General features: G+C 36.6%; 3 protein-coding genes and 1 non-coding gene across 4 annotated transcripts; 1 reads left to right on the top strand and 3 right to left on the bottom strand.

Annotated features, from left to right (window-relative positions):
- Positions 1 to 6: 6 nt before the first annotated feature.
- On the bottom strand, positions 7 to 582 carry B0P05DRAFT_568060 (uncharacterized protein; the record flags this gene model as incomplete). Its single annotated transcript, XM_051581172.1, has 2 exons — positions 7 to 430; positions 494 to 582. Coding segments are annotated over 2 exons (513 nt in total), but the record flags the coding sequence as incomplete, so codon positions are not given.
- B0P05DRAFT_523460 (uncharacterized protein) lies at positions 562 to 3546 on the top strand. The gene is made up of 8 exons (XM_051576083.1): positions 562 to 1033; positions 1085 to 1374; positions 1447 to 2125; positions 2186 to 2751; positions 2802 to 2918; positions 2968 to 3259; positions 3309 to 3421; positions 3465 to 3546. The coding sequence occupies exons 1-8, from the start codon at positions 716 to 718 to the stop codon at positions 3529 to 3531; spliced, it is 2442 nt and encodes an 813-aa protein (XP_051439537.1). The 5' UTR covers positions 562 to 715; the 3' UTR covers positions 3532 to 3546.
- Position 3547: 1 nt separating this feature from the next.
- B0P05DRAFT_583072 (amino acid/polyamine transporter I) lies at positions 3548 to 5276 on the bottom strand (the record flags this gene model as incomplete). The annotated part of the gene is made up of 3 exons (XM_051582222.1): positions 3548 to 4948; positions 4999 to 5079; positions 5157 to 5276. 3 exons carry the CDS (start codon positions 5274 to 5276, stop codon positions 3548 to 3550), a joined length of 1602 nt encoding a protein of 533 aa, XP_051439536.1.
- Positions 5277 to 7055: 1779 nt separating this feature from the next.
- On the bottom strand, positions 7056 to 7128 carry B0P05DRAFT_t8. The gene has a single exon. It is a non-coding gene; the product is annotated as a tRNA-Lys (tRNA).
- Between the last annotated feature and the right edge of the window lie 8769 nt (positions 7129 to 15897).

Genomic DNA, 15897 nt, shown 5'->3' with positions numbered 1-15897 from the left:
ATTTACCTGTTCTTCAATCAATTCTTGTAGTTTTAAGCCTAATTCAGCTTCTTCCTCTGATGTTTCTTGGTCTTCTATGTATTGTTTATCATCTAGATTAATATAGCGTGTTACTGTGGGTTCTGCTGCTACTGTTGTTGTTTTTGCTGTTGTATCTAACGAGCTTAGATGATCGTCTTCAGATTCACTATTATTGCTTTTATAAAGGTCGGGTTCATCGCTCTCATCGTCTTCTTGTAACTGAAGTTCGTTGGATGCAGAGAATTCAGACTTCTTTTTCTCGTCTGTTTCAGTAGGTGCGTAAACAACAGCTGGATCAACCCTTGTTTCGGGTTTTGGAGGTGCAGGTATAGGCTTCTTTTTAGAAATGCCTGATCCGTACTGCACCATACTCATGATCTTGTCTTCCAGATCACTATCCATACCATCGCTTTTTTTTTATAGTGTTAGCTTGTTTATATCGTTTTTTTTTTTTTTTTTTACTTTTAATTACCTTGAGTGTCCTTCATCTTCGTCAGCGTCAAGCGCTTTATCTTCGTATTGACGTAATAACTCGAGTTCTTCTTCGTCCTCTTCAAACATTGTATCAAGACAAGAAAGAGAGAAAAAAAAACAAATGCATTAGAATTGTAAACAAGTCACAATTGTCGGGAATCAAAACGCGTATATTCTTTCAGACCCAAAAAAAAATACTTGCATTTATCTCTTTACAACAATGGATACTTGGAGTGACGCTTGGCTTGACTGTCTTGTCAAACACCCTATATTTGACTTGAATGATGCAGAGAAACAGAGATCTGATATTATTAAGAACAGACAAACATGTCAAGACAATAATGTAGTTGGTTTTGTTCTTCAACACCATACGCGTGTCATTACACTCAGAGACAATGATCTCTTGGTAGCTATTGGCAGTGAAATACGAGCTTTGAACTTGACTAGCTTTAAAGATGCTTGGATTGAAGCTTCTGAGCAAGCTTGCTCTCATAATACAGCCTTATTAGATAGTTGGATGAATGCTGTGCCTTACAAAGTAATTCTTGATACGCGTTCTCTTGATTGAATACTAAATCGACCACTTTAGGTATTGAATACACCAGAAATCGATTTTGTGATTGAATCCATCACTCCCAACAAAAATGGTCGACTTTTAGCTGTCACTGGCCAAAGTAGCCTTGTGATTGTTTGTTTGCCTCGACAAGGCTTTTCTGATCTCTCGGATACAATGACTGTCAAAAGGATTGATTGTCGTACTCTATTGATTGGTTCCCAATACTATGATAAATCCAAGCATGAGGTTCTTAAAGTAGAATGGCATCCTTTAAGTGAGACTCGTACACATATTGTTGTTCTTGGTAATGATAATACATTAAGGTAAATATATATAACTACTCTTATTTACCTTTCTTTCTCTGTCTACATTTGACTCATCATTTGTGTAAATAGAATTTTTGATGTGAGTGCAGATATTGATGAACCTGAACAATCGTTTGATTTGTCTCCTGCTATACAAACATCAAATGAGCCTAAGGTTGGCTTTTCTTTGGATGAAGATGATAGTTCAGAAGATGCAGTAACATTTAGTTTGGGTGGTTCTAGCAAAAACACAAGTGGATGGGAACCTTTTACTGTGTTTTATGCTCTTCGTAGTGGTCACATTTACTCGCTCTGTCCAGTTATTCCTTATCGCAGTATGGTTCGCCGTAGTCATTTAGATAACCTTGCCTGTATTTCGGATGCTAAATATGAACAAGCCAAATCAAGTACAGTAGAGGAACACAAAGTGCTGTCCCATTTGTTTAAACTACAGAGTTTATGGATCAACACTTTGTTTGAATCTGCCAAGATTGCTCATGGATTAGACAGTGATGGACTGCTTGTTATGAGTGACAAGCACCATAGTCTTCATCCTGTACAAAGACAAGGTCCATTTATGATCAATCATACTGACATTCTTGCTAATGGAGCTGAACCCTCTGACATTCTCTATGTCAATGCTGATCCAGTGCATATCCTTGCCTTGAGTCTAAACAATGGGACTGTACACAACTATATTTTGGGCAGTGAAATTGATGCACAATGGCAAATGTCTGTCAAGAACCCTACCAAAACATGGGAAAAGGAGGCAAGTAACATACAACTTGTTTATATATATATCTTACATGCTTCTTTTTTTTTTTTTTAGTTGGCTAATTTATTGTTGGGTTCTGAATATTTGCCTAAGGCTTCTTTGTATGAGACAATTCAACTTGTTAAATCAAAGACAGCCCCTCTATTCCAATCTATGAGTTTAATGGCTGATCCCTTATATCAAGATACTTATTTTGTTTATCATGCTACTGGTGTTCATGCTATTGCTATGCGTCCATGGTTAGAGAGTCTTCAGCAACTCAGTTCAGTCTATGAAGATGGAGATGCCACACAAGCCAAGACAAAACTCGTCAACTGGCTTAAAGAAAAGAAGTCTTCAGATGTACGATTGTTAGTGGATTCAGCACCCTTCCAGAACGGATTTATGCCTATGATTGGCTTGGCTCTTGTGACAGACATGTATTTGTCTTATTCTTTGTTGACTATCACAACTGATTATCACCTTGTCACTCGCGACTTAAACATGCGCCGTGATATTCCTGAGTCTCAAGCATCTCAAAATGCAGTCAAGGCTCAACTAAAGAACATTGGTACAGAAGATGACTCAATAAGTGGATATCAAGCTGTGTTGCCTTTACCTGCTTTTCAACCCCCACCTCAGTTGGATACATTACCTAAACAACCCAAGATTGTGGTCCCCCTGATATGAGTGGATCTAAAGAAATTGTGGTAAATGAAGAAACACTTCGTTTCTTTGCTGAATCAACTGAGAAGATCCGATCTGAAGCCAGAATATTAAAACAAGCTGCTTCCAAGATGGATGTCAGGTATGAAAAACGCTGCCTTTATGTGAACAAATGACTCATGGGTATATAGATTGACAATGCAAGAAAAAGAATTCAAAAGACAAGTAAAAGTATTAAGAGAATTATATTACAAGCTACAAGAATCCAACTCGGAAGAAGCAAAACAAGCGCAACAACAGAAATTAAAAGAAATCACAAAGAGACATGCTCAATTACGCTTACGTATTGATGCACAATTACGTGATTTAATGAAAGCATATCAACCTGATCTTTCGAATGAAGAGAAAGATTGGATTGATAGTCTGGAAAAGCTTTCAAAGAAGGTTTCTGGTGACTCGGGCTATGTGGCAAGAATCAATATGGTTTGTTATAGAACACTTGTTTGTTGCATAAACTCATCATTCTGTATAGCTTCAATCTCAACTAAACCAACTTGAGGCTCAAAGGACAAAGGTGTACAAGCCCAAGATCAACAACATGAATCCAGCACAACTCCAAGGCATTTTACGTACATTAAATGAGCAGTAAGTATTCATTTTATTTTATATCTATCTCACGTTGCTTTAGATCAACTACCATCAAGCAAGTTACTGAAAGAATGGATAAACTTGATACTAAATTACAAACTACTTAAACAATAAAAATAAGATCTACGTCTTTGTTGATCCATATTGAATTGGATTCACTTCTTCTAGTTGAGGATCAGGTTCTTGGCTTTTACCAGGACCATGAAACCATTGACGAGCACGGAAATGATAATAACCGATAGAACACACCATCACAAACACAAAGATGACCGAAGCATAATTCATATTCGCTGCTGTGACTGGAAATTCAGTAGGACAGAGAAACAAGGCAGAAGTGAACAAGATCCAGAAACAACTGATACTGTTGATAATATTAGAAAAGGGGCCTAGATGAAAAGGACCCTTTTCAAATGTCTTGCGAGCCACTGTCAATCGAAGTGCGATAGGTATAAAATAAGCCAAAGAGGAAGCAATAGTATTGATAGACACAATTGCATTAAATGCAGTTTCATTCACAATATAGAGTAGACCAACCACGGCAGCAAACACAATGTTGGCCCAGACTGCATAAATAGGTGTTTGTGTAGATGGGTTGATTACACTCAGCCATCGACTGAGAGGCATGGCACCGTCACGAGCGAACGCATAGACCATACGTGAACTACCCAGTGTCAATGCAGATCCTGAAAAGAACATGGCTCCCATGATAATGACAGTAAACACCACAGTCCAGCTGTACCCTACACCATCTAGAAACACTTGTGTCATTTGAGGGCTGAGTGTGGTCTCTACAACTTGACGTTGAAAATCTTGAACACAGAAATTGACAGAGAGCAGAAACACAAAACCTGTGATGGCTGCTGCACCTATAGCATATAAAATACCTTTAGGTGCTGATCGAGCAGCGTCTCGTGTTTCTTCAGACATGTGTGCTGCACTGTCAAATCCTGATAGCGTATATTGAGATTGTAACAGGCCAATGAGAAAAGCATAGGAATCTGAACTAAAGCCTGTATCGTTTTCAAAATAAGTAAAGACCCATTTAGCACTGGGCTTGTTGGGTGTCAATACAAGTGCTACCACAATAATCAGTAGGGTGCCGATTAAATGCCAATAAAGTGATGCTTGGTTAAAGAACCCATTGTATTTGATATGCATAGAGTTGATCATGCCATGAATAAATAAGATCACCAAGAAGATACCATATTGCCAGTATATACCAGCACTGTAGTCTGGGTTGCGAATACCAATCACAGAAGACATGAATTGAGTAAGACCAAGATCGGCAGAGGTAATAGCAACCGTAAGACCAAGCCAGTTGCACCATCCTGTCACATAGCACATGATAGGCACCCATTCAGGAGGTGCAAGGCGAGACACCCAGATGTAAAGACCGCCAGTGACTGGAATAGCTGAGCAGATTTCTGCAAGAGATAGACCGACACCAAAAGTAAAAACGGAAATCAAAATCCATCCCCAAATCACACTGATAGATCCACCAGACATCATGGCATCTCCCCACATCTATAGAAATAAGTTAATCAAGCTGCGTATGATTAGATATCGATTATTACAGGAGTTAGGCCGGACAAGATGGAACAACATCCGAAAGCAATAGAGAAATTTGAAATAGTAGACATGGTTTTGTTCATTTCCTATGTAAACGTATGCATATGAGCTGACAAGCCACTATCTGAAAGAGTTTGCTTTTTTTTTTTTTTTTTTTTAATACCTGCTTATATCCAAAAGAAATAAGAATTTGTTCTTCTGAAGTATATCGAGATCTTCGAGCTCTTTCTTGATCGTACTGTATGGATTGATCATGTTGTTGATTGTTATTGTTTTTGACCATTCAATGAATATTTGTTGCTAGAAAAAAAAATATTGGGTAGCCAATCAAAAAAAAACAAAAAAGTTGTTCAACTTTTTTGTTGTTTGTTTTCTTCTTTGTCTTGTTGTATGAGTTTGCTTCTGTTGAGCCTTTCTTTAATAAAGTAAAGAAAAAGATAAATAAATAAAAATTTTGACAGATCGTATCTAAATCAGTCGGAGATCAACTTGACAACCAAAGCAAATATATATATATAGAGAGAGATGGAAATAGCTTCTTTTTTTTTTTTAATATATAATGTCTATCCGTCTAAGAGACTACATATATCAGGAAAGTGTCAAACTAGATTGCAGTCTACAAGAACTATAAGCTTAATGATCTTTATATCGAGAATAAAAGTAAAGCTGAAAGTATTGTATCAACTAAAATCATTTTGACTGGACTCTCAAACCTTGCCATTAGTTGTAAAAAAAGTTGACTATTGCAAGAAAGCATTTGACATGGATCTAATTGTGTTAGAAGTTTTTTTTTTTTTTTTTGTGCACTCAATTTTATAACAATACTATCATTTGTTAGTAATAGTATGATTTAATATGAGATGCTTTCATTGATTATCATATCGCTTTTACTGTATTTGCCCTCTTTGAAAGATTCAATGCCAACTTCTGACATAAACCTCTATCTTGATATATATTTGTACTGTGAGTTAAAGAGATTCAGCGCTATATGTCGGTCGTCTTCGTTGTTTGTACCCTTATCCTTGTGTTTGTCTTTTCTTTTTTCTTCTCTTTAATATTACTATATTGTTTTCATTAAAAGTTATATCTGTTGCCGTATTTCTGCATTTCTTGAATCTCTTAATTTTGACATGATCATTGTCATACATAGTTTTACTTATTAGAATAGTCTTATAACTCAATGAGTCTTATTCTATTACAAATTGAATTCCTTAATCCTTACGAGTTCATTATGACTAGAAGCTTCTTAAATTAGAATTGGTAATCATTACCTTAATAAACGAGTATATGAACCGTTTAAATTATTATTCATCAATGAAGATCAGATTTCGTTTCAACCATTCGGTTTAATTGTTAGATAGTTAACATTAGTTTGAATAGTTGTTTTTGTTTATTTCACTAGGAAAAGTTGTTTACTTTATCATTTCTCATTGATCTTTTACTTTGAATCATTTACTTAAAACTTTGCTACCTTAAGAATGTGATGTTCATTATATACAACTGCTTCTTAATCTAGATTATATTACACTATCTCTTCGGTACTGCGGTAATCTGAGCACTTTCAATACAAAATATAATAAATAGTCTTCCATCATATAAATGAACAATTACTTATAGAATTATACATCATAAATATAAAGTAAGCATCGTATAATGACAGTAAATAACGGTAACTGGGATAATATGGATATTTACAAATAAGAAAACCATAATAGTCAATTCCCAGGCACAATCTGTCAAAATATTAAGTAATCAGTAATCAGTAATCATAATTAATCAATAAATCAGGTAGCATAAAAGACAAGCTGAAAAGATATCTTTTAGAGAATTATCATTATTTTTGTAATAAAGAAGTACTGAACAGTCTCACTGTATTTCTTGTTTTCTTTTCTATTTTCAATTATATTTCATTTCACAAACTAAATAGCACAGGTACTTTAACGTTATAAAAACTAAACCTTGTCCCATAACAATTTAAAAAAAAAAGACAGTTTCATAATTAGATTTTCCTGTGTCTATTCACCAGAACGTCTCACGAAACATGAAACTCGCTAAAAAAAAGAGCCCAACGTGGGGGTCGAACCCACAACCTTGAGATTAAGAGTCTCACGCTCTACCGATTGAGCTAGCTAGGCGGTGCTTATATTTGTCATGTGTGCATGTTTGTTTTGGTTCGCTTTTTCGTTCTCTTTCGCGGTTTTTCTGGTGATTCTATTATGTTAACAAATCTTCAAATTGGAATGGTGCATGTCTCTGATGTTCCTTAAAGTACATACAAAGTTTGGTGTGATTTGGTCTAGGTCTGATGGTACAATGGTGTTCCAAAGATTTCAGCCAATGGTTCTGTCTTCTGTCAGACCCAATCAGATTCGAGTCAAAACTACTGATCGGTGTGTCAATTGTTGGGTCTGGGTCTCAATTGTTGTACTTTTTTTTGGTTCCTTATTTGTCCTACTTCTTCCGTATTTTGTTTCATGATATGTTGCTGTGATTTAATTGTGTATTTTATTTTGTTTTATTTTGTTTATTGTATTTGACAGTTCATCTCAGTTTGAATCTGTTGAATTTTATAATTTAATTGTATTAATTGTTCTCCTGTTTGACATTTCAAACGTAATTGCTTTTTGGGCAAGTTTGATCTGTTCTAGATTAATGACAAGCAATTGTCTTTGTAGAAATTTATTCTAAAGAAAGTATAAAAGCTTAAAGAACTTTAGAAGGAATAAAAAATATCAAGAAATTAATCTTAAAATCGAATTTTTTTTATAAATTTTATTTTACATATATCTTCATTGTCTTTTGAAGGAACTGTGCCTAAGGTTATAATCTCTCTATTTGTGTCTATCTCTCTATAATTACAATAGTCTTTACAGTCTTCTGTTGTTAATTATTGGTTTATCTCTTTTATTTGTTGGTCTCGTCGTTCAAGGTAAACACAAAGGGAAAAGAGGGAGTTGTCAAGTGGTCCGGCCTACCAGATCATATATGTGTTCTAACATGTATTATTACTCAAGTTATATTATGTCTATTAAAGAAGCAAACTCAAGTACTAAACGTGGTGCTGGTATGAGGTTCATGAATGAGCCTAGAGAGTTCTCTGGTGAAGGTGATGGTAATTCTGCTTTGGTTTGGGTCAATCGTATGCAAAGGTTGAAGGTCTCAGGAGGTTTGAGTGATGAAGAAATGTTGTTCGTCGCTAGTGACAAGCTTGTTGGTAAAGCAGAGACTTGGTTCAACGTGGTTGGTGCAAATACAGTTACCTGGGATGCCTTCGTGAGCGCTTTTAAGAAGCAATATTTATATGATCAAGAGGATAAGTTTTGGAGTCAAGTACAAGGTCTTAGACAAGGTGCTGAATACCCCTCAGTGGATGATGTTGCACTCAAGATGCAAGAGTTGTTCATGCTTTTAGACAACAAATCGCAGAGTTTGCAAGTGCGTACGTTTCTTAACGCTATCAAACCCAACATTGCTTTTGAGGTGGAAAAAGAAGGTGCACCGGTGACTTTTGAAGAGGCGAAAGTAAAGGCTATGCAGATTGAGCGTAGTTTGGTCAAGTACGCAAGTACTATTGGTTTTGAGCCCGTTGAGACTGTAGTCCCTAAGTTTCCTGTGTCTGCTCCTTCGGTTGCAAGTGGTTCTGTATCGGATGCTGCTTCTATGTCCAGTATGTTCTCTTTGGTGGACAAGTTAGAAAGGTTGAGCATTAATTTGGTAAACTTAACTAACAGTGTGGCTCAAAATGGTACTCGTGGTAATACTGGTGGTGTCGCTTCTGTTCGTCGTAATTTGGTCTGCTTTTACTGCAATAAAGAAGGACATAAGAAGCCTGAGTGTCCGGAGTTCTTGCAAAAGAACAATTTTGGGTCTGGGGTTGCAAGTGGTAGTAATGCTATACCCATTGGTAATGGGTCTTCAAACTTTTCTGGTGAAAGCCAGGGAAAAGAGAAGGAGTACCGATCTTAAAGGAGGTGATTGGTACTCGTAGTAATGGTGAAAATCCTCTAAAGAAAAATGACAAGTCGGTGAACTTGGTTGATACCCTGAATGACAACGGTGTTAACGAGATTTACGGTGTGAAGAGACCTGTGTCTGCTGTGCCAGTTGATACGCCGAATAAGCGGGGTAATAAGGGAAAAGCGGTGGATCAAGGTGATGTAGTCATGACTATGCCGGTTCCAGTTGGTAATGGTGCTTTTGTTCCTGCAGTTGATGGTATTGCTGCTCCTGTTAGGGGTGAAAATGTTTTTCCTCCGGTTGTTGGTGGTGCTGGTCCTGTGGTCAAGTCAGGAAAAAGCGGTCAAAACCTCGTAGGTTACCTGTCAAGACTAATACCTTGAATGTTTGGGACACTTTGAGGAGTTTAGACGCTGGTCTTTCAATGTTGGATTGGTTAGCTATCGACCAAAGTGCTGCTAGGGATGTTAGTGATGGTCTGAAAGACTTGAGGCTGCAGCGACCAAAGAGGGCAAAGAGACATTTAGCTGCTGCGGTAGAAAGAATGAATGTTGGTGCTAGAATTAATGTAGTGGATAATGACTCGTCAAGTGATTCTGCTGGTTATGATTCTGGAGATTCTGGTATGTCTGGTTATGGTTCTGATGTTTCTTTGGACTCGGAGTTGGTGATGGTATCTGATGAAGCGGATTTGGCTTTGAGTGAAACAGAGTCGGTGTATAGATATCCATACAATTTGAATCGAATGAAGGTCAGCTCTCCTTTGCGTGGTGTGGTGACTATCAATGGTAATGCTGTTGAGGCTATCTTTGACACTGGGGCAAGTGTGTCGGTGATCTCTAAAGGATTGGTTGATGCTTTGGGTCTAGTACCAAATGGTGATAGTTTGCATTTGGTTGGGTTCAATAATAAGAAGGCGCCAAGCAAGAGCAATGTGGTCATGGATGTACCAATCTCTGTAGCTGGTAAGGTGCGACCGGATCATATGTGTGTACAAGACGAAGGTGACAAGAATGACAAGCTCTGTTTGCTCGGTGTTCCTTGGTTTCAAGCATACGGTATTGAAATTAATTTGTCTGAGTCTACTATTCGTATACCGTCTACAAGTGGGATGGTGAAGTTGCAGTGTTACACCACTCATTTGCCTGTGTCTTCAAGCAAGGTGTATCATGTTGAGGCTTCGCAAAAATATACAGAGACGTTTGAAGAAGGCTTGGGTCCTATTGGCGTTGAAGGTGAATCCAGGTCTAGTGGGTTTAATGGTGGTAATGTAACTGATGGTGTTGATCCATTATTGATGCCTGTTGTTGAAGAATTCAAACACTGTTTCTCTGAGGTGACTGGTTTGACGAAGATCAAGGGGTATCAAATGGACATTCATTTGAAAGAAGGTTGGGAACCAGTAACAAGTAGGCCTTTTCGTTTGGGGTGGCATGAGCAAGAAATCATGGACAACTATGTTGAGGAAATGCTAGCTCTAGATTTAATTGAACCAAGTGAAGGACTGTTTGCGTCTCCTGCTTTCCTGGTGGATAAGCACTCTGGTGAGAAGCGTGCTGTGATTGATTATCGAAAATTGAATAAGATGATTTTGTGTACTCAATTTCCTACACCTACTGTAGCCGAGTTGACTGAAGCCACTGCTAATGCTACGGTGTTTAGTACTTGTGATTGTACGTCTGGGTATCATCAATTGCCGCTTAACCCAGATCATGCTGAATTGACTGGTTTTGTTACCAAGAAGGGTGTGTTCAAGTACAAAGTATTGCCTATGGGGATTTCTAGTGGTTGCTCTGAGTTTCAGAAGGTGGTGTCTAGTATTTTCAAGGACTATATTGGTAAATTCGTCTTAGTATTTTTGGACGACGTCTTAGTGTACAGCAAGAGTATGGATGAACATGCTAATCATTTACGTCTGTTATTTGAAGCTTGTGAAAAAGCGAATCTCAAGTTGAAGCGCAAGAAATGTTTCTTTGGCCGCGACTCAGTTGAATACTTGGGCCACTGTATCGGTAGTCAAGGTGCTTCCCCTGGATCAAGAAACGTAGACAAGATACGTAACTTTGAGGTGCCTTCGTCCGTGGCTGTTTTGAGAAGTTTTCTTGGTTTGTGTAATTATTTCCGCAAGTATGTTGAAGGTTATGGGTCTATTGCTTCTTCTCTGACCAAGTTAACGAGAAAGAATGTACCTTTTGTCTGGGGTAATGATCAACAAGATGCTTTTGATACTTTGAAGAAGGCTCTCTGTTCTGCTCCGATCTTAGCTTTCCCGGATAAGGAGAAATATCAGGTGTTGTCTGTGGATGCTAGCCACAAAGGTTTGGGTGCTGTGTTGTCCCAATGTGATGATCCAAAGACTCGTGCAAATGAGAGAGTGGTGTCTTATGCTTCTCGTGGTTTACGTGGTCCTGAAGCCCGCTACCATATTCATGAATTGGAGAGTCTCGCTCTGGTTTGGGGTCTGTTTACTTATAAACATCTGCTGAAAGGACGTCGTTTTCTGTTGGTAACTGATCATATTAGTCTGGTGCATATTTTCAAGCCGTCAAAGTCTACTATGAAGTTGAATCGTTGGAGTGCCGCTGTTCTGGATTACGAATTTGACATCATTTTCAAAAGATCCGAGGATAATCTAGCCGATCCATTGTCTAGATCTATTTCCATTGAAGAATTCAAGGACAGGTTAGATTGCGGTGAAGATGTACTCAAAATAGTCTAAGGGACTTATTGTTTCAAGTGTTTATATAATTAATTTAATTGTCAAAAAAAAAAAAAAAAAAAAACGTAGTGTAACTTTAGTTGTAGAAGTATAAATATCGCATTGTTAAAAAACTTAAATAAATAATCAACAAAAGTTTCTTAAATCCAAGATCCAAAAAAAACAAAAAGTTTCTTAAATCCAAGATCCAAAAAAAACAAAAGTTTCTTAAATCCAAGATCCAAGAATTGAAAAATTATCCAATATCCAAAAGGTTTCTATAATCCAAAGAATCATTTTATCGTTGGTGGAGACTTGTGTTTCGGTTTTGTGTTGGTGGTTCAAGTTGACTTTTGGTTCCCTTTAAATAAGACTTACCTCTGTTTTATTTAATTGTATTTGTTGACACAATGGCTATTTCTTTTGCGTGGTTTCTCAGTTTGTACTACTTTTTGACGAATGGTTCATATCCACAAGATGCTGATGAAAAGGTGAAACAACGGGTCAGGTATCAGTGTAAGAAATTGGTGATTGCTGTTGATGGTCGTCTCTTGGAAGAAAACTCGGGCAGAGAGCTGTTACATGAAGCTAATGCGTTGGAGAAGGTTAAAGAGATACATCAAGAGAATCATCTGGGAATTCTGAATACGCTAGACAAGGTTGTCAAGTTCTATGTTCTGAAGGATGCTCGTGATATGGTTACTACGGTGGTCAAGACGTGTGAAACATGTCAGTTTCGAGAAAGGGTCAAGGCGGTAAGGTCCAACCCTGGTGCGATTGTGAAAACTCCAAGACACCCGTTTTTTATGGTGAGTGTCGACGCTGTGGGTCCTTTGAGTGTTACTGCTCGAAATAATCGGTATATTCTTACGGGTATATGTCATCTTACTCGTTATCCGGTTGCTCTTGCTGTTCCCGATATTGATGAAAACACTACAGGAGAATTCTATTTTAGTTTCTGCAAGTTCTTTGGGGTACCTCAATATATTCTCAGTGACCGAGGTGCAAACTTCATTTCTACGTATGTTCATCATTTCCTGAAGAAGTTGGGTTGTAAAAATATCATGACTACTAGCTATCGACCGCAAGCTAATGGTATGTGTGAAAGGTTGAATGGTTCGCTGTGTTCTGTGTTGGCAAAACTGGCTAGTGATCAAGGCAAGATTGATCAGTGGGATTTGTACTTGGATGCTGCTTTGATGGTCTTAAGGTCTACAAAGAATGTTGGTACTGGGTTTTCGCCAAGTTATCTCCTATTTGGTTATGAATTCAGGACTCCTGCTGTTTGGGTTGCGCCTCGTTTAGACTTTGCGGAAGGAGAGGAACAACAAGAACTGGCGGAGCGTATTGAATTGATTCAAGACCAGTTAGTGAAGGTGCGTGAAGAAGCAAGATTGGTGTCTGATGAGCGCAAGAAGATGTCTAAGCGTAGATATGATGCCAAGGTGGTGTTTAGAAGACCTTTTGAGGTTGGTGAAGAAGTGTTGTTGAAGGTGGCTGTTCAAGACTCGAAGTTTGGTGACCGTTGGGAGGGTCCGTACACTGTTTTGTCTGTGAACAGCAAGTCTGGTACTTATCATCTTACTGGGAAGAACAGTTTGCGTTTGAAGCATGCAGTAAATGGTGATCGTTTGAAGTTGTTTCATCGTGAGGCGAAGCATATGGTTCCTGACGTTCTGGTGGCGCAAGCAAATGAACAGTTTCAACGGTGGGTGAACTCAAGAGTAAACGCGTATTCAATGGTGGATACGGCGGTTGAATTTTAAAAGAGAACTCCTTGCTCGGGGGCGGTACGTGTCATGTGTGCATGTTTGTTTTGGTTCGCTTCTTCGTTCTCTTTCGCGGTTTTTCTGGTGATTCTATTATGTTAACAAATCTTCAAATTGGAATGGTGCATGTCTCTGATGTTCCTTAAAGTACATACAAAGTTTGGTGTGATTTGGTCTAGGTCTGATGGTACAATGGTGTTCCAAAGATTTCAGCCAATGGTTCTGTCTTCTGTCAGACCCAATCAGATTCGAGTCAAAACTACTGATCGGTGTGTCAATTGTTGGGTCTGGGTCTCAATTGTTGTACTTTTTTTTGGTTCCTTATTTGTCCTACTTCTTCCGTATTTTGTTTCATGATATGTTGCTGTGATTTAATTGTGTATTTTATTTTGTTTTATTTTGTTTATTGTATTTGACAGTTCATCTCAGTTTGAATCTGTTGAATTTTATAATTTAATTGTATTAATTGTTCTCCTGTTTGACATTTCAAACGTAATTGCTTTTTGGGCAAGTTTGATCTGTTCTAGATTAATGACAAGCAATTGTCTTTGTAGAAATTTATTCTAAAGAAAGTATAAAAGCTTAAAGAACTTTAGAAGGAATAAAAAATATCAAGAAATTAATCTTTAATAATCGAACTTTTTTTTATAAATTTTATTTTACATATATCTTCATTGTCTTTTGAAGGAACTGTGCCTAAGGTTATAATCTCTCTATTTGTGTCTATCTCTCTATAATTACAATAGTCTTTACAGTCTTCTGTTGTTAATTATTGGTTTATCTCTTTTATTTGTTGGTCTCGTCGTTCAAGGTAAACACAAAGGGAAAGAGAGGGAGTTGTCATATTCAGCAGTATTGCTGGTTATATTTATAGAAAACAAAAAAGCTGAAGTTATGTGTCCAAAGTTTGCTCTAAAGTCTCTGCTCTTTTTTGTCTTACACTTCTTTTAGTAATTTCCCTTAAGCCTGAGTCTAAGAAGTAGTATTGTTTGTTACTTGTTTATAGAGATATAGTCAATCAAATGTTATTTTAATGATGAGCGGAATATATAATTTACGGTAAAATGAAGTGCCGTGATCAAACAATATAATCATTCAATTTAAAAGCAATGGGTAGTTGACTAGTTCTAAGAGCTTTTAATTCATACACTATTAGTTTTTTTTTAATCCTAATCTATTGTTCGAATTAAAACAATCATACTCAAATATATCTAACTTAAATTAAAAAAGTAGCCGGTGCTAACAGCAGTGTATGATGGAAACAAAGCAAAACCATTGTCTACACTAAGAGTTAGAAGAATCAAGATATTAAATAAATAAAATTGACGTACTTCATGCGAGACAAATTCATTTGAACTGTAATGATAATCAAGTAAATGATTTTAGATAAGCAATAAAAGTCAATATATAACAAGTAAAAGTAAAATATGCAACAATGCTCTGAGATGTTTTTTTACTTTGCCAATCCAATATCAAACTTTTTTTTTTTTTTTTTTTTTTTTTTTTTTTTTTTTTTTTTGCTGTAAGATTAAAACTTAATATGATATAAAAAAAACTTGTTATTTCTAAAGACGATCGTTATGTCTCAAGTAAGACATCCCTCAAGTTGGTTTGGAAAACTCAGTTGAATCAATGTTGTTGTGAACATATATGAGTTCATATGCATAGATCAATAATTGATGATCATAGCAAAAGACTAAATCACATCTATGACAATTTCAATGGTCTATAGTCACTGACATTTACTTATTCCACTAGAAGTACTACATCGTCTTCATAGTCAGAGATATGAACCTAGTTGTTGTGAACATATAGAATCTATATGCATATGATGATCTGACATTAAGTATGTCTTCATTTACATACTAAAATATATCATAATCAATTTACATCAGACATAGACATAAAAGAACCTCTTGTACTGAATAAGACAAAGTATCTTTTAATAGATCAAGACTTATAACCAAAATCCATAATTTACATTATTTAATTAATTTAAAGTAGTCTTTGATAATAGAGACTCAGCCATTTGCATGAACTCTACTACTACTTACTCCGACATCTCTTCATATATAAATACCTAGAGAATGAAGAGCTAGAAAACGAAATCATAGATATATATATATATATACTTTTAGATAATAAACCTATACAAGTTCTAATCGACTTCTTTGTCTTTATCTTCTCTCTTACATCACAACACTAGTAACTCTGTTATTATTAATGGCCCTCATAAAGTGACAGTTAGAGCTGACAAATACATTGGTATTGGCATTTGACAAATATGTAATAGTTTATTCAAGTTCAGGTCAGGTCATGTACTATTGACTGAGCTGACAACTTCCCCTAAAGGCATTTCTTTTAACTGTTCCTGATCTGACAAATTAATCCATGGTCAAGAAGCTAACCCCAAAACAATATTTTGACCGAGAAGAAAAAGTATAAATACCTCGACATTTTATAGCAATTGAAAGATAACA

Source organism: Gilbertella persicaria (assembly GCF_025201335.1).
Source record: "Gilbertella persicaria strain CBS 190.32 chromosome Unknown B0P05scaffold_2, whole genome shotgun sequence".
NCBI lineage: Eukaryota > Fungi > Mucoromycota > Mucoromycetes > Mucorales > Choanephoraceae > Gilbertella > Gilbertella persicaria.
Note: the sequence above shows the minus strand (reverse complement) of the source record. Positions and strands in the feature narration are given on the sequence as shown.